The 24,137-nt window shown below is 42.6% G+C and overlaps 1 protein-coding gene across 1 annotated transcript in view; it reads right to left on the minus strand.

Moving 5' to 3' along the window:
- Window positions 1–24,137, minus strand: part of VWF (von Willebrand factor) — a 234,618-nt gene that overhangs the window by 20,502 nt on the left and 189,979 nt on the right. Inside the window, exons 44-46 of the mRNA XM_048823921.2 lie at window positions 7,985–8,095; window positions 3,610–3,793; window positions 2,882–2,922 (exon numbers count right to left, since the gene is read on the minus strand). Coding sequence (XP_048679878.2) covers window positions 2,882–2,922; window positions 3,610–3,793; window positions 7,985–8,095 — 336 coding nt within the window. The remainder of the gene's footprint in view (window positions 1–2,881; window positions 2,923–3,609; window positions 3,794–7,984; window positions 8,096–24,137) is intronic.

Below are 24,137 nucleotides of genomic sequence, written 5' to 3' on the forward strand. Positions count from 1 at the left end.
GGGAGAAATTTGGGCTTACATTTATTAAAGACAAACTGGAACCACACAACCTCCCCGCCCCCAGATACTAATGCCCCCAAACTTTTGGGAAGTTTATGTCAGGATCCAATGTTTGCAACATAAGCTCCACCTGTAATGTGTATATAAATTTCTTCTCGGATCAGCATGGTAATGGGCCTTGACAGTACATTTCAGGCAACAAACAGAGCTTACAGTGTGGGGGAACTGAGTAAAATAAGGAACTGATTTTTTTTTCCATTTGTAGAATATACCTATCATATATTCTCTAGACAAACTTATAATAAAACCTCAGCATCTGCTAACCCACTGTCAGCGAATGCAATCAAAATAACCCCCCATAAAGATAAAAACGACTCTAGTCTCTCTCAAACATGACACTCAATAAAAGCCTGGGAAAACAGATGAGTGTTACAGCTAATTCCATTTGGTAAATACAGCCACCTGCTTGGAAGCCTGCATTTAAAGCCTGCAGCATTATTTAAAACAGTGGAGTGAGTGCAATAGACCTACTGGAGTATAATATTGGTAACCAGATACAAAACAGAAATGTAAAGGGATTAAGGAAAAACAAAGGGCCAAAATAATCTAACAGATCTGTAGTGAAAGATTCCAAAATTGGACCTATTCACTGAATGAGTTAATGGAGAAAGTTTTCCCTTGATACAAAATGAAACATGAAGCCTATTTTTAAACATTAAGCCTATTTTATTTGTATTCCCAGCATAAAGTTTTGAAATCCAGGAAGTATAAATGTCCTGGGGATACCCCATCTTGATTCCTGACCAGGACTTTCGAACAATCACAGACCAGTGACTCCAGAATATCTGTCTCAACTTTTATATTCCGCATGCTGGGACAGGACGTGGGGAGTTTAGAGAGTGTTGTGGGAATACTCATACAGGGTAACACTGTCAGCTCTGCAAAAGGCCAGCACAAAGCCACTTCAACACTCCAGTGTCATCTAAGCCCTCCACACACATAGCCCAGTTTGATTAAATAAATGGCTGATTCTCATATAGAACAGTAATACATTTTGGATCGAAAAGTGTAAGACAAATCTGTATGTTGCTGGGTAAAGAACTAAGATGAGTCACTCATGCAAGGGACTTCAGGTTCAGGCTAGCAACAACATGCAGGTGTAAATGCATTGTTTAGTTGCAGCACAGAAGGCCAGTAGGCATCCTAGAATGCAAGAGAATGTAATTGTTATATTACATGACCTAAGGCCATGATTAGGGTCTGCATGGAGTACTGCAGCCAGGTTTGGACACTCTAAATCCCAATAGGGATGCATATATTCTAGAGAAAGTAAATAGGAATCAAAGAAAGGAAGCATATTACAACTTAAAAACTCATCCCACAATGTGCTGACAGAAATTTTCTGTTCCTCTGTGGATTTCATTCTCCTGGGAAGGAAATCTCTTACGCAGAAGGAAGGAATGTTATGATGACAGGGCTGTAGTTCTGGTCAGATGACAAGTTTATGCATACGTTACGTGAAAAAACAAGAGACCGAAAAGGGTTCTTATTGCAGTGTGTAGGTACCACAGAGATTTGGGGACAGTTATATTTTAAATAAGCAGCAAGAGGAAAATTTATGGATACTCCTGGAATCTAGAGATTAAAGTTTAGGTTAAATGCATGGAGGGGCTTGTTCCCCTCAAGGGCAATCAGCATATTTGGAATTCTCTGTTACTAGACATACTGCCAGAATATGGATTTAAGAAAACAATGGACAACTGCGAAGACTCGCCAAAGATAGCTTTGGGTATACATGAGCTCAGATGCTTAACTCTGATCATTCTCACCATCATGCATAGGGTTAAAACAGCCACTAGATGTGAGGAGGTCAAGAAGGAATTTTCTCTCAAGGCATTGTGTCACGGATCTTGAGGGTGAGATGGGGTCAAGTAGTGAGAAGCACTAAAAGCAAAGGAGAGTTCCCCCCTCCCCTCAGATGCTGTGATGAGTGCTTTCCTTCCTGTTTGAATCTGCTTCAATCTCTGGGTGGGGCGAGGGAAGTTTCTCCTTTCTCTGGAATGAGCAAGGATCATCTATCAGCATATTTCTCACAAATATGGGAGTGAGAGGACGTGCTGCAGGAGGACTGAGGAGTACAAGCGTTAACAGACACGAGGAGGAAGGTCCTGTGGTGAGGACAAAGAAGGTGTTGGGAGGAGGCCATGGGGAAGTAGCCCAGGGGGTTGTAGCTGTCTCACAGCTGTTCCAGAAGGCACTCTAGACAGCTGCAATCCACAGGGCCCTGGGCTGGAACCCGGGGTAGAGGGCAGGCCCGGGTTCCCCCCAAATCCTGACCCAACACAGGAGCTTCCACCAGAAGTAAAGGTCTCTGAGCTGGTCCCCGACCCACATGGTGGATCAGCAGAAACTGCGGGGATTGTTCTTACTCTTTTTTCCCCATGCTGGCCAGTGATGAGGTTATCTGAGTGAATGGCAGATTTGAGCCATGAAAGTGGCCAAACTGAGGGCTGCCGTGACTCTCTGAGGGAAGCAAAATCTGCCAATAAGCGCAGGACCCACCAAGGTAGAGAAGGAACTTTGTCACACTACATAATAGCAAAAAGAAAAGGAGTACTTGTGGCACCTTAGAGACTAACCAATTTATTTGAGCATGAGCTTTCGTGAGCTACAGCTCAGAAGTGAGCTGTAGCTCACAAAAGCTCATGCTCAAATAAATTGGTTAGTCTCTAAGGTGCCACAAGTACTCCTTTTCTTTTTGCGAATACAGACTAACACGGCTGTTACTCTGAAACTACATAATAGCTAAATCATACTCTACAAATTCTCATTAAAAGATTTAAATATCTTAGAGGCATTTGACATAAGAATATTATCTTACCCCGACAACGGTGCCATTCAGAACACAACCATTCACAGGTTCTGGAAAAGAAAACATATACTTATTAGTGTTACCTATGGCACTACAATAGGTTTTATATATTATAGCCCTAATCCTCCATGCCTTGTACAATTTCCACTGATGTTGATGGGAGTTGTCCCTGCATGAAGACGGCAAGATTTGGCCCTACCCATGCATGATACCTGCCAGAGGTCCTAATTTTGGCAGTGCTGTCCTGAATTCCCCTTCTGAATCTTCCTTAGCTACCTATTTTCAAATATGTAACATGAAGTCACCTACAGTTCAGGCTTCCCACTTAGAGAAGATCGCCTGATAGTTGCTCTATCAGTGGTAGACTCTTCTCCTTTTTCTCCCCACTCTCACTGCTCTCCCCCACTCCTATCCTCACAGCTTCTCGCACAAGTATTTCCGTAAGCCAGGTTAAGAGGGAGATGACAAGGAGACAATGAGAGTGACTTGGAAAGAGGAAGTAATAACATGGTCACTGTAACTAATCAAATTTGAATTTCTTCTTCAACTAAAGCCAGGGCTGTTTGCTACTGTCTGGAAGGTGCTGCAGTTTGTATTCACAATATTACAGGACAACTTCAAATTAAATTCATTTCCCTAACATGCATTTTTGTAAGTTCCTAATGAGATGTACAAAATCAGTGAGTAAGCCACAGAACATGAACTCTGATGATGCCGTTAGCAGTTGTGAAACTTACCGCACCGGCAGGAGGGACAGCAATTTGTTATTCGGTCACAGCGCAACTCATATCCTAAAGGGCAGGTGGGTGTATCCATGTGAGAACATGACACGTTCCTTTTCTCAACAAAAACTTCATCGTTCACTCGGACACACTTGTTGATAATGCAAGGGCTGAAGGGGGATCGCCACTCTGTGCCGACCTAAGCATGGGAGATTGCAAAAGGGTTAGGAGGAGTTGGTTGTGTTTGTGCAGTGGATAGAGGAGGGGGTGCCATAACAAACCCAAAGTGACCATCTATTTAAGCTGTTGGACACAGACCCAAGCAGTTACTCCCTGTGCTTTAACTCTCAGCATTTTCGTAAAGCCCATGGTAGCCTCCTGTCACCACACAAGTCTCCCTAAATCTTGGTGTGGACTGTGAGGTCATGGAATAGACTGCTGAATAGATTAGAGAATTTAGGGGTGACAGCGACAGATTTAGGAGAAATTTAACTGCATGAAAAATGTGTGCAGGGGGACCATTTACTAGATTTAACTTAAAAATTGCACTTGGTGGCTGCTCTGGATTCAGAGTAACTATGGCAGATTTGTCTGGGAATTCAGATTTACAGAGACAGAGGCAGACTTTGGACAGAAAAGATTTGTGAATGGAGAAAGGGGTCAGGTCCTTGTTGCTAGATACAGATGGTGGTGCTCGCCACTGGGTGAGAAAGAGTGGGACCCTCAAGATCATACTGCTAGGGAGGGATGCCACAGCAGGCCAGAAAAAAGGGGTTATAGTTGCATGATGGGAGGAGGTGCTGACAGAGGCCAGGCCAAAGTCTCGGTTCTGTGCAATCCCACATTTGCCTAGTGAAAGCACGAACCATGGGATTCTGGGGCTCACTGAAATCTAACATTGTTAATGTTTATACAATGCTTTCAAGAGCTAAAGCACTATACAAATGTGGAATACTATTAAAGCTCTAATACTTAAGCGTGCCAGATAGAACTGGGACTTCCCACTGTAGCTGTCATTCACAGTGGCCCAAACACCGACAGTGAAGGAAGATTGACTACAATTAAGAATCATTTCAGAACCTTGGGAAGGGAACTGAAGATGAAATTGGCTTCCCATCTGTGCCATGAACAAGCAAAGAAAGCAAACGACTGACAGCAATGTCAGGTTTCAGAGTAACAGCCGTGTTAGTCTGTATTCGCAAAAAGAAAAGGAGGACTTGTGGCACCTTAGAGATGAACACATTTATTAGAGCGTAAGCGTTCGTGAGCTACAGCTCACTTCATCGGATGCATTCATGAGCTGTAGCTCACGAAAGCTTATGCTCAAATAAATGTGTTCGTCTCTAAGGTGCCACAAGTCCTCCTGTTCTTTTTGCGAATACAGACTAACACGGCTGTTACTCTGAAACCTGAAAATAAAATGTTATTCTGAGCAGACAAGTGCAGCAGGGGCAACCACAGTACTGGCTTCTTCTTCTTATCCCCCAGAAATGTGCTTCAACTCTGAGACTCTTTTTAGTGGGGAGAGAGAGAATTCACTCTCCACCTAGAGCTGTCAAAAGATCTGCATTGTTTGTCAAAAGCAGTTTTGTTTTCACATTTTCAAAATAAAACATTTTGATTTTTCAGTTCAAAATGGGCCTTTGTTTTGAAATTTCATGCATTTTAAAAAAAAATGTTAAAAAATGCTTGAAATTGAATTGAAATGTTGTGTTCAACCTGAAATGTTTTTTTTCAACTTTTTAATTCACTGAAATTTTTTTAAAAACCATTAGTTTTCAATTCAACTCAAAACGGATTTATTTTTCAGTTTTTTGGAATTGCCAGCAAACCGAAAAATCTGTTATTTGCACAGCTCTATCTCCATCCCCATTCAATTCCTGGCATCACTGAGTGCGCCAATGAATATATAAATGTGATGTCCTGCTTGAAGCACAGTGACACCAGCTACTCAGTTCAAACAGTCCACTGCACAGACTTCACATGGTAATATCTTTACGTCACGTCTAACCTCAGATAGATTGAGCTAACAACCTACAGATGAATAAGTGTTCACGGTGGTCAGTATCCTCGTACCGGTCTCTTGAGCCATCCATAGTAAAGTTCTAATCTTATATACACACAAAGGACAGAGAGATGGTCCTTTCGAGTTTTCAAATATTGAACAGTGGATGTGGGTGTTTACAGCCAGAACTGACTGAAAGCTATAAAAAAAACAATCACTTCTTTTCAGTATGACTGGTTGACTTTGAAAGGCTAAGAAAAACTCAGTTTACATCATTCGATGCCCACGTTTACCAACAGCAGACATTAGCAGTTTAACTCTCTGATGCCATTAAATTCCACCTGATCTGCAAGAAGGGAGCGTGTGTTTTTATAGCAGCTCATTGTTATTCAACAGCGCTCATACTGCAGGAATGTTGAGGCTATGGGGCTGCATGTTTTATAACAAAGTGCTATGACTTCAGGAACATAGAACCATGTGTGCTGTCTCAGTGTTGTGTCAAATTTCAGAAGCAACAAGGACTATTTACATTTTTAAAGGCAAAAAAAAAGCCAAAATATTTTGAATTAGAATGTTTGGGGGAGAATCATAAGGGACACAATTTAGCAAAGCACTAGAACATATGTTTAAAGATAAGCATGGATAGAACTGTCCAAATAATCGACTTTTTGGTTTACTGGACAAATCAAAAATTTTTTTAAAGAGTTTTGAATTGACACTCCCCCCAGAATCAGTTTTATAGGCTAAACAAATCAATAATTTTGACCCAAAATGAAATGTTTCATTTTAATTTGGGCAATTTTAAACTGTTTTTTTATTAAAAGCAAAGAAAATTCGGAAATGCCATTCACAAAACCACCAGAGATGATGGAGGTGTGCCCCCTTACTGCTCTGTGGTCAGGGGACTCATCTGGGAGGGGGAAGAATTGGGTTCCAGTCCCTGTTCCAATGAATACTTAATTATTTATACGAAGTGGAACAGCTTCAACAGGACAACTGAGAGAGACCCACACCACAATATCCCATAGCCATGTGGTCAGGACCCTTACCTGTAATGGGGGAAACCCAAGTTCAAATCCCTACCCATATCATGCAGAGCAGAGATTTGAAGTGGTGGCCTCCTGCATCCCAGCTGAGTGCTCTAGCCACAGTTTTATAAAGGGGATACCTCCTCCTCTTTTGTGAATGGCATCTAAGTCTGCTGGTGACTTTAGGCTTTAGGCCTGCCATTTTTTCATTTTGCCAATGTGTGGCAAATTTGCAAATAGTGTTGCTCAACCCAAAACTGCATTTTGCAGTGAATAAATGATTTGTTTTAAAAAATGTTGCCCAGCTCTGAGCATGGGTTTAAGTCTCATCGGTTTTAATTAGATTTTTACACATGCTTAATTTTTTTACTGAATCAGGGCTTATTGGTTCACATCCAAGCAATAAACTATTTTTAAGGCAAGGGGGAAAATGCAAATATTTTCCTGACTAAATTATTTGGATAGGTTATCCTATATTCAGGAAGGTTTAATGTCTTCCTGTTCCTTTTTTTTTAGTGTCACTAATATGTGGGAGGTCTTTCTAAAAGATATGCGCTAGCTCAAACAGAAGCTATGGGCTTAATGCAGGAATTAATATGTCATGTTCTATGGTCTGTGTTCTGTAGGAGGTTGGACTAGATGATCGTGATGCTCCTTTCTTGTCATACAATGTATGACTGTAGCGTCTGAACCAAGTGTATTACTACCGGCTCAGGTTAACAGAGCCTAAAACATTAAGATTAAGAGACTTTGGAGCACGGTACTGGAAGATTCCCTCCTCTTCTACTGACTTGCTGTTTGATTGTGGGCAAGTCACCCGGGGCTACGTCTACACTACAAGGTAGAGATGTGATTCTCAGCTCCTGTGCACCTACTCGCTCTAACTCGATGACAGCCAGCCCAAGAATGAATAGTAGTTACAGGGAGCAGCTTCAGAGGCACAGGATAGCCATGCGGAGTACAAATCCAGCTTCACCCTGTGGGTACGTACTCAGCATGGAGCCCCAGTGCTGCTGCCTGTGGAGAGAGTATGTGTAGGCAAGTTGGGAACCACACCCCCTTGCTCATAGCGTACAAGGAGCCTTAGTCGCTCTATGCCTCAGCTGGGCATAATAATATCTCACGCACAGAAGCATTGTAAGGTTTACTTTAAATTTGTAACATACATTTGAAGATGTGAACTGGTATTACTACTCCTAATAAACTAAACATGGACATGACAACCAGCTGATCTGTGTACACAATAAGCAACCTGCACATTTTCCCTCCTTCTCCAGAAGAGAAAAACGTTTTAGTCCCATCTCCTAAACGAGGAGGACTGAGCACATTGTTAGCAGCATGGAACTCTTGACCTTACCTCATGCAAACGAGCATCTACATCCCCTCGAGACCATGAGTTCTGCTCTTCACACATAGTCTTCTGACATTTTCCACAACACTCCCCTTCCTGGCTGACATATGTATATCCCTAGAAGAGGAGAACAAGGTAGTGATTGTAGTTATATTAGAAAGCCACATAAGACAATGAGAAGTTTGATGATGATATATTTGCAAGAGACACTTAACGTTAACGTTGTGTCATAGTACAATTTCTTCTTGTATAGTGCAGTTTAAACAAAACTATAAGGACACAGGAATTGCTGTAACAGAATAAACGGTCCATGGTAAGTGGCCAATATTATGTGTTTCAGAAGAATGTGAAAAACCCTCATAATTGTGCAATATTATTCACTACAGGTGGAGACTTCTAACTGATTATCGGCTGCTGATTCGTTTACTGAAGCCATTGATTTTTTCCCACTAACTAGAGTAACTGCAGACATTATTTATTCATGTGTCTAGTCCATTTTGAATCTTACTAAGGGCCCAGTCCTGAGAGGATATGAGCATCTCCAGTGAAGTGCTGAGCAGCCTCTCTCTGAATTCAATGAGAGTCTATGGTGCCTAGCACTTTGCAGGATTACCATCATTATTATTATTACTATTATTGTGTTGCAGGAACACTGGCAGGCCCCAAATAAGGATCAGAGCTCAATTGCACTAGGTTCTGTATAAATCATGCAATAAAAAAGAGATAAGTCTTGCCACATATCTAGATTGTAAGCACATTGGGGCAAGAGTTAACAGATAAATGAGACAAACAAGGAAAGATGGACGGGGAGGCTGAGGTAACATTAAAATGAGCATGTTTTGGTCCCTAAACTATTTCTTTCAATAATATCTTGCACCAGTGAGTTCCAACATTTAATTGTATACAAGCATTTTCTTTTATCCAGGTAAAATTTGCTGCACTTTGCACTACCCTATTGTTCTGAGGAAGAGCAAATTAATGCACTCTACCTGCCTATTCCTCTTATTTTATATAATATCAATTTCATCTGTTCCTTTTCTGTGCTGTAAAAGACCTGTCAAAGTCCACTATACCAGGACTTCCCAAGTCACGGCACCCGATGCACAGGTTAGTTATGAAGAGGTGCCCACTGGCTTGGACCCTATGGATTGGGAAAAATAGCAGCGAAATCTCTCAGACACTATGGTGCAGTAGGAGAAAGCAAAAGGGAAGAAAAACAGCAGCACATCTCTCTTCTCCCTCTCCTCTCATGTCCCACCCAATCTCAGAGCAGCTCCTCTTCTGCCTCAACTCTTTTGCTTTCACAGCGATCAGCTCTGAGGGAAGCTCTCAAGTGGCTGCAAAGAACTGTGGGATAGGGCAGGTCTTGGGAAGAAACCCAATGTGAATCCCAGGTGAAACAAACCTTTAAGAATCACTCTATCATCTCCATTTTTAAAAAAAACAAAACACTCATTATATAACTACGGGAGTTTTTAAAAAATGACCTTGCTCTGATTTACAACTATTATGAAATAAGAAAATGTAAGAAAGAACTGTTCTAGCAGCACCATGGTTGTTAATCAGAACAGTCAACAAAAAGGAGGGAATTCACAATTAAGGGTGAATCAGAAACATTTTTTAATATATTCAGCCATCTTACTGGGTTTACACTCAAACAAAGGTGGAGAGCTATTCGGAGTTGTTATAGCCAATCTCCTCAGTTTGCAGACAATTGCATACAGAGCAGAAAAATGTATTAGCTGATCATTTCACTGGTGATTTGGCCACTACTTTCCTTGAAAGTAAAATAACCAACCACCACACTGTATAAAACACTGGAGCATCTGGCTCACTGAAAGAAAGCAATGATCTTTATTTCTCCATCTCTGGGTTTGAAAAGCATGGAGTCCCATAGGGCATAGAGCAGTTCTACTTTCAATACTGAGCTGGCAACATGATGACCTGAATTTGAGATGAGGACTAAAATATGAAATAAGCTCAGTGCCACTTTTCACTCTGGTTTTACATCTGTAAAGTGATTGGCTGCTTTTTAGGAAGGCTCTGCATGGATGTTGGAAGCCTTGACCCCATTACTCCTGTCCCCGCCACAGTTAGCCCAACCAATGTCAATATCAGCCTCTTTTCATGGACAGCCCAATCGCTGTACCTGAAAGCATGAGCCATCTGGAATAATGAATGGGGAAGATCCGAGTGCAAAGTTGACAGATCTTCACAAACATATGTATTTAACAGAGTTGTTTGGGAAATATTTTGTTCTCATGAAACATTTCAATTAAAACACATTTTGCTACTGTTTTTGTCATAATTTTTCTTTGCAGATTTTTAGGTTTCCATTGAAAATTTTCAGTTTGAAACCAAAACATTTTTGGTTTTCAACAAAAGTGTTCAATGAACATACGAATTTTTTTTCATAAGAATTTCTGTTTTGCCAAAAAAAATATATATCTGGTAAAAATCTTTCAACAGGAAATTTTCCTCTAGCTCTAGTATTTAACTCAGAAATTCAAAACAGCCTGATGAAGAGTTTACCTGAACAAATTTTAGCCTGTAGATTCTGCAAACAGTTTGCAAACAGACTATACATTTGATCTTTCGATATTAAACCTCCATGACTGGTCACTTAAACATGGCTTCTGTTCCCTTTTTGAATAACTTTTATTATGTCTTTTACTATAAATATTTTAGGCCTTGGCCCTGCAGCGTGATTCATGTGGACAGAACTCTGAAGGTAATGGGGCTTCCTGCGGGCACAGAGGTTTGCCCACGTACATCACAATGGAAGACTGAATCTTTAGTAGTGTAATTTTGATTGTGTGTGAAGTCGTGAGGCTGAATATGTTATTTTGCATTGCTTCTGTTTGTTAAATATATGTCAGAAGCACCAAACGCATGTGACAGATGCTTTTTATCTTTGTTATAAATTCAAATATACAAATAAAAATAAGTTAATAAGCTGCTTTTGCCCAGGATTTATTCAGTTTCTTTATTTAGCTCTTTATTTATTTATTTATTTATTTATTCAGAATTTATTCAGTGGATTCTGGCTATGGGGTCTGAAATTACAAAGAAAACGGGGTGAAAAATAGCAGATCTGAAATATGCTTCAGAATTCTCAACAATTTTCACAAATACATTTTCCCACAACTAATGGCCCAGCTAGAGGTGCAAATGACATCATGGCTCTTTGTGGGACTGGAAACTAAGTCAGACCCTCCATGGAACTGGCTCATTTAGGATACCAGGTCTTCTCTAATAGTATAAAGAATTGTTCTCCAGTAGACAAATTAGTCAATTTATTTACAACATGAAAGTAAGAGCTCACAAGTTCAAAAACAGTTCCTTTTATTTGTTTTAAGACACAAATGGGTGCAAGTTAAATTTTTAGTAAAGGAAAATATATGACAACTATCAGGAAAAATAAGCTCTTTTTAGGCAGCTCCATAACCTCCTCAAAGAAGTGATGGAAGCCTGTTTGGGGATCTGAAACTCACCTGGATAAAGTACTAGAACATATATTGCTGGGAACAACTCTTCATTGGGCAGTATATGGACCAAATGATCAAGGGCACAAGCTCAAATGTCTACACAGGTATTTTTAGTGCTGTAATGTGAACCCAAGTCTATAGACCCGGGCTCTGATTCGCTGAAGTGGTTTGAAAATGCAGTGTAGACAGACCTCTAGTAGATTCTTAGATACTATGGTGATGAGTGCCACAAAAATTTCTGGATAGATTGGATTAGACAGACTAGAAAATCTTTACCATCTCTATCCTCCATAGTTCTGGGACCACTTGTGATTCAGAGATGCAACATTATTTGACACTTTTTGTTCTAGTTTCTACTTACTGCACTGACTCAACATTCTGCTAGTTCCCCTGTTTTCAAGGGCTGATCTTCTGTTTTTATTTCTTTTTCCCCCCTCCACTCTGGTCTTTTATACATTTGGAGTTCACATTTCAAATAGAGATTCAAAACTCAGAATGAGCCTGTGGTAAATTTCCAAGCGTCTGTCACATTGACATGAAGATCACTGTCTATGGGTTTGAAAAATCCTATTGCCCTGGGAGGTAAGGAATAACGAACACAAATCATCCTTCACACTTGAGCAGGTGCACACGGCTGACTTGGGAGTAATAATAAGCAGCAGCTGTGGGGAAACTTACACGAGTTTAGTTACACCAACTCTCTCCCCCAGCACAGGCTGTGAGACAGAGTTGGTCTCAACAAGGGAAGGTGACAGCATATGGATAGGTTTCAGAGGAACAGCCGTGTTAGTCTGTATTCGCAAAAAGAAAAGGAGTACTTGTGGCACCTTAGAGACTAACCAATTTATTTGAGCATGAGCTTTCGTGAGCCACAGCTCACTTCATCAGATGAAGTGAGCTGTGGCTCACGAAAGCTCATGCTCAAATAAATTGGTTAGTCTCTAAGGTGCCACAAGTACTCCTTTTCTTTTAGCATATGGATAAAATCACAGGATAGAGAATATTCACACTCTGTTGAATTGGAGGTAGGTTTGCAATAAACATAGGAGGAACTCGAGTTAATTGCATGCCCTTCAGAAGTGACAGAGGATTTTACATTCTGATTCATTGACTATTTAAGGTTATTAAAGGGATCCACATATTCTGTGACTTGGCATATTTCCATATATTCTCTTTAATTCTAACTTTCCGCGAGGTCTGGGAGCTGCTGCACACTTCATCCTCAGGAGGATGCTGAGTCTTTGCAAACAGAATAGAGACTCTTTCAGTTTCCCCTTTAACAATAGGGTGGAAAAGAAAGAAAGTGGAGATCATCCCTCAAAATAGGAACTTTTCTTAAAAATCCATGAATATTTGGCACTTAAATACCATGTGGATGGATATATTACAGACTGACACAGATTAAAGGGATATAATGAGAGATTGAGAGAGACTGGGATAGATCCAATAGGATTTATTTGCATGAAGCTGAAATATTCAGGGCCAGCTCCTCAGTTGGTGTAAATCAGCACAGCTCTATTGATTGAGCTACACTGATTTACACCAGCTGAGCATCTGGTCCCCAGTTTATGAGTCTTCAAAGCATTATGATTTATTGTTCCTTGTTCTGCAATGAGCTAATGCAATAAAAACAAAGCATTCGTAACAATCTTCCGAGTCATTTATATGGTTACTAAATATGATCATTTCACAGTCAACACTCAAACTACCGTCTTCCTTTAAAATATATTTTCTTTGATCTTTCATGAATATAATGCTAGCCTTTTACAGTTATGCTTAACATATGAGAGAAGACAAACTTTGCTACTTCAAAGAAAAATGTCAGTTTGAAATACTGGAGATTAAAGTAGTAGATTTCATGGTCAGCATCCATTACAATCATCATTTACCATGCCTCGGCATGAATGCTCCAAATGCTCTTGTGTTATAATTTAACACGGTTCTCAAGAGACCTGAAAATCTTTCATAATCGATTTACACACACTTAGCCAAATGGGTCTGATTAAGACGTGCATCACTGAAAGTTATGTATGAAATGCTTTTCATAATCACATCACCCTTAAACTGAATATGTTTATATCATTTACCCAGGTTCCTGATTTTAAGGATGCTGACAGGAAGCAAGAATGAAAGCAGGTGTTCCCCTCACATTAATTAGTGTTTGTATAGTCCTTTGAAATTGTAACCCACTGTATTATTATTATTATGCTCCAGAGAGCTATTTTGATGTACTCATACAGAAATCATGTTGAAAAACCTCCAGAACAGTAAGGTGTAGACACTACTCCTCCTAGTGGCAGATTCAGCAATTACAGCAATGACCCATTTGCTCTCCCAGAAACTCCTTGCCACTAGAAAGAATGAGAAGGGGAGAAAAGAGAAACGAGGGCCGTGACATAGGTCAAAGCAAATCCATTTATATTTTGCAAGTTGGAGTTGATCTGAATGGAAAGCTTTTGAGGGTGGATTTTATTTCATTGTTAATTTTTTATATCTGTACAAGCACTTTGAAATAGGTGCATTTTAATGAAAAGTGTAGAAACATATCACACAAAATAAATGGAGATTTTTGAAAACAAAGTCAGTTTCAAACTTGATCTTACCATGAAGGATCTGGGGGTTATAGTGGATAACAAACTAAATATGAATCAACAACGTAACACCGTTGCAAAAACAGCTAACATCACTCCAGGATGTGTTTGCAGAAGTGTTGTAAGCAAGACACAAGAAGAGGAGGTTAATTACTTGTAACTGGAGGTTCTTCAAGATGTGTGGTCCCTATTTGTATTCCATATGTGGGTGTGCATGCACAGCATGCGCGTGAGTCCAGAAGGTTTTCCTAGCAGTGTCCGTTGACCCGCATGTGCATCGAGCCTCTCCAGTGTCCCTCTTGCATTGAGTAGTCCGGTCTGCAGCAGAAGGTGTGGAGGGCGGGGACTGGAATACAAATAGGGATCACACATCTCAAAGAACCTCCAGTAACAGGTAAATAACCTCTCCTTCTTCTTCTTCGAGCGATGGTCCCTATATGCATTCCAGACATGGGTGATTAGCGAGCAGTGGTCAGTGCAGAGGTGGGTGCGATGATGCGATAGGAAATGAAGTCTGCAGTATGGCTTGGCCCACAGCAGCATCTGTAGCTGCCGCTTGCTAAATGATGTAGTGGGTCGTGAACGTGGGGATGGAGCGCCAGGTTGTTGCACAACAGATGTCTTGTCATGAAGATGTCTGAGGGGCAGGCTGATGTAGTCACTTGTGCTTGCATAGAGGGCGCTGTGACTCCATCAGGCAGTGGCACGTTGGATTGTGTGCAGCATTTGTGGATGCAACCAGAGACCCATTTGGAGATTCATTGGGAGGGGAGGGCTTGGTCCTTGGATTGGTCAGTGATGGCCACAAATATTTTCAGCGATGTGAAAAAGGAATGAGTCCAGTGGAGGTAGAATGCCAGTGCACAGTGGTCGTCAGGGAGTGCAGAGCTCCCTGTCCATGTGGGAGGCGTGTGGTTTGGGGTGGAAAACAGGTAGGTAGATGCACTGATTAAGGTGGAACTCCAACACTACCTTTAGGAGGCATTTCGGGTGAAGTCATAAGCAAACTTTATCCTTGTGGGAGACGGTGTAAGGGTAGTCCGCCATCATGGCCGCCAGTTCACTGACCCATCTAGCTAAGGTAAGACTACCAAGAATATCACCTTCATGGAGAGGTAGAAAAGGGAGCACATTGCCAGCAGCTCACAAGGTGGCTTTGTGAGGGCAGACAGGATGAGATTGATGTCTCATGGGGTGTGGCCTTGAGCACTGGTGGGAAAGTATTAGAATCATAGAAGATTAGGGTTGGAAGAGACCTCAGGAGGTCATCTAGTCCAACCCCTGCTCAAAGCAGGACCAACCCCAAATAAATCATCCCACCACGGGCTTTGTCAAGCCAGGCCTCAAAAACCTTTAAGGATTGAGATTCCACCACCTCCCTACGTAACCCATTCCAGTGCTTCACCACCCTCCTAGTGAAACAGGGTTTCCTAATATCCAACCTAGACCTCCCCCACTGCAACTTGAGACCATTGCTCCTTGTTCAGTCATCTGCCACCACTGAGAACAGCCGAGCTCCATCCTCTTTGGGACCCCCCTTCAGGTAGTTGAAGGCTGCAATCAAATCCCCACTCACTCTTCTCTTCTGCAGACTAAACAAGCCCAGGTCCCTCAGCCTCTCCTTGTAAGTCATGTGCCCCAGCCCCTAATAATTTTTGTTGCCCTCCGCTGAACTCTCTCCAATTTTTCCACATCCTTTCTGTAGTGGGGGGCCAAAAACGGGAAGCAATACTCCAGATGTGGCCTCACCAGTGCCTAATACAGGGGAATAATCGCTTTCCTCAATCTGGCATTTCTTCTACTAGTGTAGCCCAATATGCTGTTAGCCTTCTTGGCAACAAGGGCACACTGCTGACTCATATCCAGCTTCTCGTCCACTATAATCCCCAGGTCCTTTGCTGCAGAACTGCCGCTTAGCCAGTCAGTTCCCAGCCTGCAGCGGTGCATGGCATTCTTCTGTCATAAGTGCAGGACTCTGCATGTCTTTGTTGAACCTCATCAGATTTCTTTTGGCCCAATCCTCCAATTTGTCTAGGTCACTCTGGACCCTACCCTTACCCTCCAATGTATCTACCCTCTCCCCGCAGCTTAGTGTCATCTGCGAACTTGCTGAGGACGCAACCCATCCCATCATCCAGATAATTAATAAAAATGTTGAACAAAACCGGCCCCAGGACCGACCCCTGGGGCACTCTGCTTGATACCGGATGCCAACTAGACATCAAGCCATTGAGCACTACTCGTTGAGCCTGACAATCTAGCCAGCTTTCTATCCACCTTATAGACCATTCATCCAATCCATACCTTTTTAAACTTGCCAGCAAGAATACTGTGGGAGACCGTATCAAAAGCTTTGCTAAAGTCAAGATATATCACGTCCACTGCTTTCCACAGAGCCAGTTATCTCATCATAGAAGGCAATCAGGTTGGTCAGGCATCACTTGCCCTTGGTGAATCCAAGTTGACTGTTGCTGATCATCTTCCTCTCCTCCAAGTGCTTCAAAATGGTTTCCTTGAGGACTTGCTCCATGATTTCCAGGGAGAGGTGAGACTGACCCGTCTGTAGTTCCTCAAGTTCTCCTTCTTCCCTTTTTTAAAGATAGGCACTGTATTTGCCTTTTTCTAATTGTCCAGGACCTCCCCCGATCACCATGAGTTTTCAAAGATAATGGCCAATGGCTCTGCAATCACAACTGCCAACTCCCTCAGCACCCTCGGATGCATTAGATCTGGACCCATAGACCTGTGCAAATCCAGCTTTTCTAAATAGTCCTTAACCTGTTCTTTCACCACTGAGGGCTGCTCAGCTCCTCCCCATACTGTGTTGCCCAGGACAGCAGTGTGGGAGCTGACCTTGTCTGTGAAAACCAAGGCAAAAATAGCATTGAGTACTTCAGCTTTTTCCACAACACCTGTCACTAGGTTGCTTCCCCCATTCAGTAAGGGTCCCACACTTTTCCTGACCTTTTTCTTGTTGCTAGCATACCTGTAGAAACCCTTCTTGTTATCCTTCACATCCCTTGCTAGCTGCAACTCCAGTTATGTTTTGGCCTTCCTGATTACACCCCTGCATGCACAAGCAATATTTTTATACTCCTCCCTAGTCATCTGTCCATAATAAACCCTTCATGAAACAGACGGTGGTAGGATGTGTAAACCCGGAGGTGCCATGCATAGGCAGGAGAAAGGCACTGAGAGCTGCTTAGTGAACTTGTACAGAGCTTCGGGCAAGGCCCAATGTTTTGAGATTAAGAAGGTAGTCGAGGACGCTAGGAATAGACATAATGCAGTGGATGGTGATGGCAATGAGCCCATGCGATGAAGTGAATCCATTTAGCTCTGTAGTAGACCCTGGTGGATGCCCTGCTCTGGAGGAGGATGTATTTCACCAGGCACACCCTGTCTACCCCGAGACCCATCCAAATACCACGCCATGAGATGAAGGGGGCCCAGATTGGGGTGTCAGAGTTGGCCCTGATCTTGTACGAGAAGATCCAGTCGTGTCTGGAGGTGGAGTGGTGTGCAGGTGGCAAGTCTAAGAAGGTCTGTAAACCAGAACTGGCATGACCAGAACAGGGCTATAAGTATTATGGTAGCTCGGTCCTGCCAGATCTTGCATAACACATATGGGAGGAAGTGAATAGGGGGAAAGGTGTAATGGAGGTTGCCTGTCCAGGAGAGGAGAATAGCTTCACCCTGCAAATCCTTCTCATGGTTCCCCTTTCAGTTTTTGCAGGTGGCAAAGAGGTCCCACCATGGGGTGCCCCATTGGTGGAATAGGTATCGGAGTGTGATGTTGTGCAACTCCCACTTGTGTTTGAGGAAGAGAGTCCTGCTGAGCATGTCTCCTAGGGCATTTTGGGTGCTTGGGAGGTACGTGCCTTGGAGCGTGACATGGTGTTTGATGCACCAGTTTCAAAGGTGGATGGGCGTGGAGCAGAGGGTGGGAGCCCTGGCGCTGCCTTGCTTGTTTATGTACACGACCCTGGCGATGTTGTTGGAGAGCAATAGAACATGGGAGAGAATGAGCTCCGCTGCCAGGAGAAGGTGCTCTGAGTGGCCAGGAGTCCTAGGCGTGCCCAGGGAAATACCAGAGGATTCAGGTGGCATTTGTAGGGCTGGCTTGTCCAAGCAGCACGGAAGTGGAGGCAGGACAGGCAGTGCATGCACTGGTGAGCACTCTGAACAGGCAGCTACCAGGGTGGCTGCTGGTACTGTTGGATCGCGTTTGCACCAAACTTTTCCCTCCACCCAGGGAAATTTGGGCACTGGTGCAGTCGTCTGCAGGTGCAACATCTCACCCAACCTGGCACAGCTCAGGGAGGAAATGCTGCACTTAGTGGCAGTCCACTGTGGGGACCTGCTCTTGTGTCCATGAGTGCGCTTCTTGATCTCACGTCTGGGCTTGTCCTTCACCACTGGTACTGCCAGATCCAGTACACGGGAAGAGGTCGGAGGTAGTGCTCACTGCTAGTGAGATGGCTGTACCGGCAATTCTGACAGTCTCAGATCAGAATGAGCACATGGTCTCACTGTTTCTTCCATGAGGAATTTACATAGGTGGCGCTCCAGAGCTTCCTGGGTCTGTGGTGGGAAGGACTTGCAGATGGAGCAATGAGCTGCGATATGAGCCTCATCGAGCCAATAAAGACATCTCTGCTATTTGTCACTCACTAAGAATGAGCACAGGCAGGAGAGACAGTTTTTTAAATCCCAGAATGTGTGGCATAGTCCCCAAGGGGTGTAAACATTCCCCAAACGAGGATGACTATCATTACTAACCTACTACTAATCCTACAACTACTATCTACACTCTAAACAACTATAAACGACTATATACAAATGGATAGCAGTCAGTTTCTTAGCAAGAACTAAAAGCCCGAAGGAACAGCAGTTCTGACTCAGGCCATGCAGCCATAAGAGGGAATTGGAGAGGCATCAACCCACACAAACTATTATTCCCTTGGCTGTGAGCATGAGGGGACACACAATGCATGTGTGGGTCAATGGACATTAGGAAAACCTTCTAGGCTGAACTTTGTGACTTTGTCCTCACCCATAAATATTTCATATTTGGGGACAATGTATACCTTCAAATCAGCGGCACTGCTATGGGTACCCGCATGGCCCCACAGTATGCCAACATTTTTATGGCTGACTTAGAACAACAGTTCCTCAGCTCTCGTCCCCTAATGCCCCTACTCTACTTGTGCTACATTAATGACATCTTCATTATCTGAACCCATGGAAAAGAAGCCCTTGAGGAATTCCACCATGATTTCAACAATTTCCATCCCACTATCAACCTCAGCCTGGACCAGTCCACACAAGAGATCCACTTCCTGGACACTACAGTGCTAAGAAGTGATGGTCACATAAACACCACCCTATACCAGAAACCTACTGACCGCTATTCCTACCTACATGCCTCCAGCTTTCATCCAGACCATACCACACGATCCATTGTCTACAGCCAAGCTCTACGATACAACCGTATTTGCTCCAACCCCTCAGACAGAGACAAACTACAATGCCCACCTGCTGAAGTGAAGAAACAGATTGACAAAGCCAGAAGAGTACCCAGAAGTCACCTACTACAGGACAAGCCCAACAAAGAAAACAACAGAACACCACTAGCTATCACCTTCAGCCCCCAACTAAAACCTCTCCAACGCATCATCAAGGATCTACAACCTATCCTGAAGGATGGCCCATCACTCTCACAGATCTTGGGAGACAGGCCAGTCCTTGCTTACAGACAGCCCCCCAACCTAAAGCAAATACTCACCAGCAACCACACACCACACAACAGGACCACTAACCCAGGAACCTATCCTTGCAACAAAGCCTGTTGCCAACTGTGTCCACATATCTATTCAGGGGACACCATCATAGGGCCTAATCACATCAGCCACACTATCAGAGGTTCATTCACCTGTACATCTACCAATATGATATATGCCATCATGTGCCAGCAATGCCCCTCTGCCATGTACATTGGTCAAACTGAACAGTCTCTACACGAAAGAATAAATGGACACAAATCAGACGTCAAGAATTATAACATTCAAAAACCAGTTGGAGAACACTTCAATCTCTTTGTAATCAAATGACCAGACTTAAAAGTTGCAATTCTACAACAAAAAAACTTCAAAAACAGACTCCAACAAGAGACTGCTGAATTGGAATTAATTTGCAAACTGGATACAATTAACTTAGGCTTGAATAAAGACTGGGAGTGGATGGGTCATTACACAAAGTAAAACTATTTCCCCATGTTTATTTCCCCCAAAGCTCCCACTGTTCCTCAGACTTCTTGTCAACTGCTAAAAATGGCCCACCTTGATTATCACTACAAAAGGTCCCCCCACCCCCGCCACTCTCCTGCTGGTAATAGCTCAGCTTAAGTGATCACTCTCCTTACAGTGTGTATGGTAACACCCATTGTTTCATGTTCTCTATGTATATAAATCTCCCCACTGTATTTACCACTGAATGCATCCGATGAAGTGAGCTGTAGCTCACAAAAGCTTATGCTCAAATAAATGTGTTAGTGTCTAAGGTGCCACAAGTCCTCCTTTTCTTTTTGCGAATACAGACTAACACGGCTGCTACTCTGAAACCTTCTAGACTCAGGTGCATGCGCACCCACTTATACAATATATATAGGGACCATCACTCAAAGAAGAAGTAATTCTTTCACTCTACTCAGCACTGAAAAGGCCTCAACTGGAGTACTATGTCCAATTCTGGGCACCACTTTGGGAAAGACATGGACAAATTAGAGAAAGTCCAAAGAGAGTAACAAAAATTATAAAAGATCTAAAAAAATGTGAGCCACAAGGGAAGATTGACAAAACTGGGTTTGTGTAGTCTGGAAAAAAGAAGACTGAAGGGCACATGATAACTGACTTCAAGTATGTAAAAGGTTGTTATAAAGAGGAGGGTGACAAATTGTTCTCTTTGACCACTGAGGACGGGTCAAGAAGTAATGGGCTTATATTGCAGCAAGGGGGTTAGACGTTAGGAAAAATGTCCTAACTGTATGGGTTGTTAAGCACAAACAAATTACCTGGGGAAGCTGTGGAATCTCTGTCACTGGAGGTCTCCAAAAACAGGTTAGACAAGCCCCTGTCAGGTATGGTCTAGATAATACTTAGTCCTGCCTCAGTGCAGGGGACTGGACTAGATGACCTATCGAGTTCCCTTCCAGTCCCACATTTCTGTGATTCTATGAATGGGGACCCACCAGAATCATTTGGAGATGGGAGGATGATGTGCTTGGACATCTTTTTTCTGGTTGTGTTTATACTAGGGGAAATTTGTAAGCTTTCCCCTCCTTCTAGTGGTAGAAGCTGTAGCATGGACAGTATATGAGGGGGAAGGAGGTATTACACCATGTCATCCAATCTTATCCTCAGCAGGATTAGACAGCACAGCCATAAGAGCACCTGAGCCCCCTCTATACGAGAGCTTCCACCATTGCTCCTACTGGTAGGGATGCATGGTGCAGAAACACACTTAGAAATCGTCTCATTGCAGATGCACTTGTCATCTAAGAAGGTAGCCAGCTGAACTCTGCCCATTCTGGAGACCTTGGGCTGGGAACCACAGAGAAAGGAGATGAAGAAATGAATAAGGATTTCAAAAGAGGTGGGATAGAGGCAGTGGTGTATCTGACCTGAGTTAAGAAGCTGGTAATGTGTACATTTACATACAGAATCTGTGGAAGATGAGGGCTAGCTCATTGTCAGTCTTGATGCCAGCCTTATTTATGGACAGTGGTGGAGACGCACAGGAGGTCTGAACTGTTTATCTTAACAGAGAAAAGGTTCAGGGGTAACTTAGTCACAGTCTATAAGTATCTACATGGGGGACAGAACTTTGATAATAGAGGGCTCCTTCAGACAAAGGTATAACAAGATCCAAGGGCTGGAAGATAAAGTTAGACAAATTCAGACGAGAAATAAGACACAAATTTTTACCAGTGAGAGTAATTAAACATTGGAACATCTTACTGAGGGTTGTGGTGGATTCTCCATCAGTGGACATTTAAAAAAATCAAGATTGGATGTTTTACTAAAAAAATATGCTCTAGTTCAAACAGAAATTAATTTGGGGAGTCCCTATGGACTGTGTTATACAGGAGGATAGACCAGATGATCGCAATGGTTCCTTCTGGCCTTAATCGATGAGATATAGATAAGAGGGAGTGGTACCTGAACATGCTTTTCTTTACCAAGAAATCATAACAACAATCCCCTGTTTAAGGAGCTTCCTAATGTTAACACGACTTCCTCTGAGATTGCATCTGATCTAAAAGAGCTTTGTGGCCAGTACAAAGTGGGAAATTATTTTGGCTGGGGCAATGCAAATCAGTAATAAGTTTAGAAGAAGTAGAGTTCTCCACTGTGAAGGTTCTGACAGCAAAAGCACAGGTCCTGCCACATCAGATAATTTACTAAAACACCAGAAGAAATGGCAGATTCCCAAAGAAAGCTGCCACGGTGCCCTCTGTGATAATGCTAAACCTTTTTAGTGATTACAATGTTCATACTTAGGGTTGATTTGCACAGAACCTGCAGCTGTACATTAATAATGATTTATCAGAGTAACAGTTTATTGACAACATTATGGCTATGAGCCAAAAGCCAGTCTGATATTTCAAGGTCTGATATTTCAGAACCTACTAAGGCTAGAAACAAATGCCTTATGCAAGCAGGAAAGAGGGGACTCCCCTGCAGTGGCTTAACACTCTTGCTTCTACTCTTGATGGTTTCTGAGACACTGGAGCCCATCTTGAGCCTTGGACCAATGTAATTTTGGGGGAAAGTCCAGACTTAAGGAAAGAAAGAAAGATTTTTGTGGCAGTGTATTTTTAAAATGGCATCTATTTGAAAATTGCTCAAGTTCTGAGGTGGATGAATGGCCAGAGTGCAGTTGAGGTAGTGAAAGATAAAGGTGATTTTATCACATTAATACGACTTCTATGTAGACATACATGTCATCCAACCTTGACTTTCTGAACGTACTGGTGGACACTACATTTGGATCAGCACGTCAGCTGAGATTTTCAAAGGAGTCTAAAAGTGTTAAGCACCTAAGTTCCGTTGAAATTCAGTGGGAGTTGGGCACCTAATTCCTTTTGGCTAAAATCCCAGCTGTAATTAAATGAATAGACTTCAGAAGACGGGGCTGCTCTTTAGGCCACAGAATTTTGAATAACTGAAGTCTTCATAACCAAGTATGCAATGCATGCAAATGTGCAAAAACCTATGCTATTGTAAGCTCAAATGAGAATCTAAACACACTATTCAGGAAATGCAATGGACCTACAGCAATATTAACTCACTCCCACCGCACATGCAGTGCTGTTGGCATTAAGATATACAAATCAATGCAAAAAAAACCCACCAATAATAGCCAGGACAATTTTACTGCACATGTGCACAATGTGGCCAAGTTAACTTTGTTCAAACATTTGAATTTCCAGACACAGTATGACTGGTTTTGATTCAAAGGGTAAAAAGAGTGCTGCTGGATTTTCAGATCCTGAGCTGTATTTGTGGTGTGGGTGACTAACAACCATATTTTGAATGTAACTGAGCAGATTTGATGTGGGAGAACCATTGAGCAAGAGTAGATATCACTGTGATGACCTGGCCACTTTTCTGACCATCATTGCATGTTAATCAATGTGCTTGTTATTAACAAAGCTGGTTTGTGGGAAGCCCTTCACTGGTGTTGCAGGGGGAGGGAAGGATAGCAGGAAAGAGGCTGCAAAGAGCTTTTCAGTCCTCTGGCATTCACTTCCATATAGTCCCCACAGAGGAACTGGGCATGTTACTCAGCAACAAGTGCGTGCAACTAATTGAGGAAAACATGCTGTTCAGTCAGTTGTTTGAATAAACTTCTGAGTTAGTGTAATGTGCACCTGATTAGCAACATTTAAAACACAGAACTAAGCAAATAAGTACTTCCCTTCAACCCACAAAGAGCTTCACTGGTGTAACTGATTTGCAGAGATCCATGGGCGACATGATCCATTCATGGGTTCTCCTGGCAAGACGACTTCATCCA

The sequence above is a fragment of the Caretta caretta genome, chromosome 1, assembly GCF_965140235.1.
Source record: "Caretta caretta isolate rCarCar2 chromosome 1, rCarCar1.hap1, whole genome shotgun sequence".
Taxonomy (NCBI): domain Eukaryota; kingdom Metazoa; phylum Chordata; order Testudines; family Cheloniidae; genus Caretta; species Caretta caretta.